At 38.1% G+C, this 678-nt stretch overlaps 1 protein-coding gene across 1 annotated transcript in view; it reads right to left on the reverse strand.

Moving 5' to 3' along the window:
- The window catches only part of LOC119591951 (propionyl-CoA carboxylase beta chain, mitochondrial-like), a 12123-nt gene that overhangs the window by 1070 nt on the left and 10375 nt on the right, over positions 1–678 (reverse strand). The window contains exon 8 of the mRNA XM_037940705.1: positions 129–206. Within this exon, the coding sequence (XP_037796633.1) occupies positions 129–206 (78 nt within the window). The remainder of the gene's footprint in view (positions 1–128; positions 207–678) is intronic.

Consider the following 678-nt stretch of genomic DNA (forward strand, 5'->3'; position numbering starts at 1 on the left):
CTGCTCCTTTTTATTATTTTTTGATAACAGTAGTTTTATTTAGGAGTATATACACACCTAAATAAAATTACTGCTATCAAAAATAATAATAAAAAGGAGCAGTACACCATAAAGCTCTAAAACCTTACCTCAGCAGTTGGCCAAGTATAGTTCATGTCTCCGCGCAAGTGCTTGGATGACATCACATCATAAGCTCCTCCATAGGCCTGAAAAAAGACAAAGAATAGTTGTTTTAATGACACGGAGGATGAAGAACAAAATTCCCATACATATTTCTACTAAACTAAAACCAAGCAGAACAAGAACTGGAAAATATTGCTCATCAATTCCACACTCCATGATAATACAGGAAGCCATACTTATGTATCTCTAAACTGGTGATTAAAATTATTGCCTGTATTGGTAGAACAGTCAAATGATGCACTCCAAGCCAAGCTTTGTATCAGTCCAAGCTGTCAAACTACTCTCCGACCTTACCTTACCTCCTCTCTGGACAGGGCTGTCTGTTCCTGCCACTGATTCTTGTACATCTTTACTCTTCCTTTGGCGTGGTGTGTTATTAAGAATAAATACTTGTGTTTCCCTGTTCTAGCCAGTAAAACTGTATCCTCTAGAATGAGGAGTCAACTCAGGGCAAGGGAAAGTTAATACAATCAAAGCACAGGGGAACAATGCTTG

Source organism: Penaeus monodon, chromosome 29, assembly GCF_015228065.2.
Source record: "Penaeus monodon isolate SGIC_2016 chromosome 29, NSTDA_Pmon_1, whole genome shotgun sequence".
In the NCBI taxonomy this organism is placed as follows: Eukaryota; Metazoa; Arthropoda; class Malacostraca; order Decapoda; family Penaeidae; genus Penaeus; species Penaeus monodon.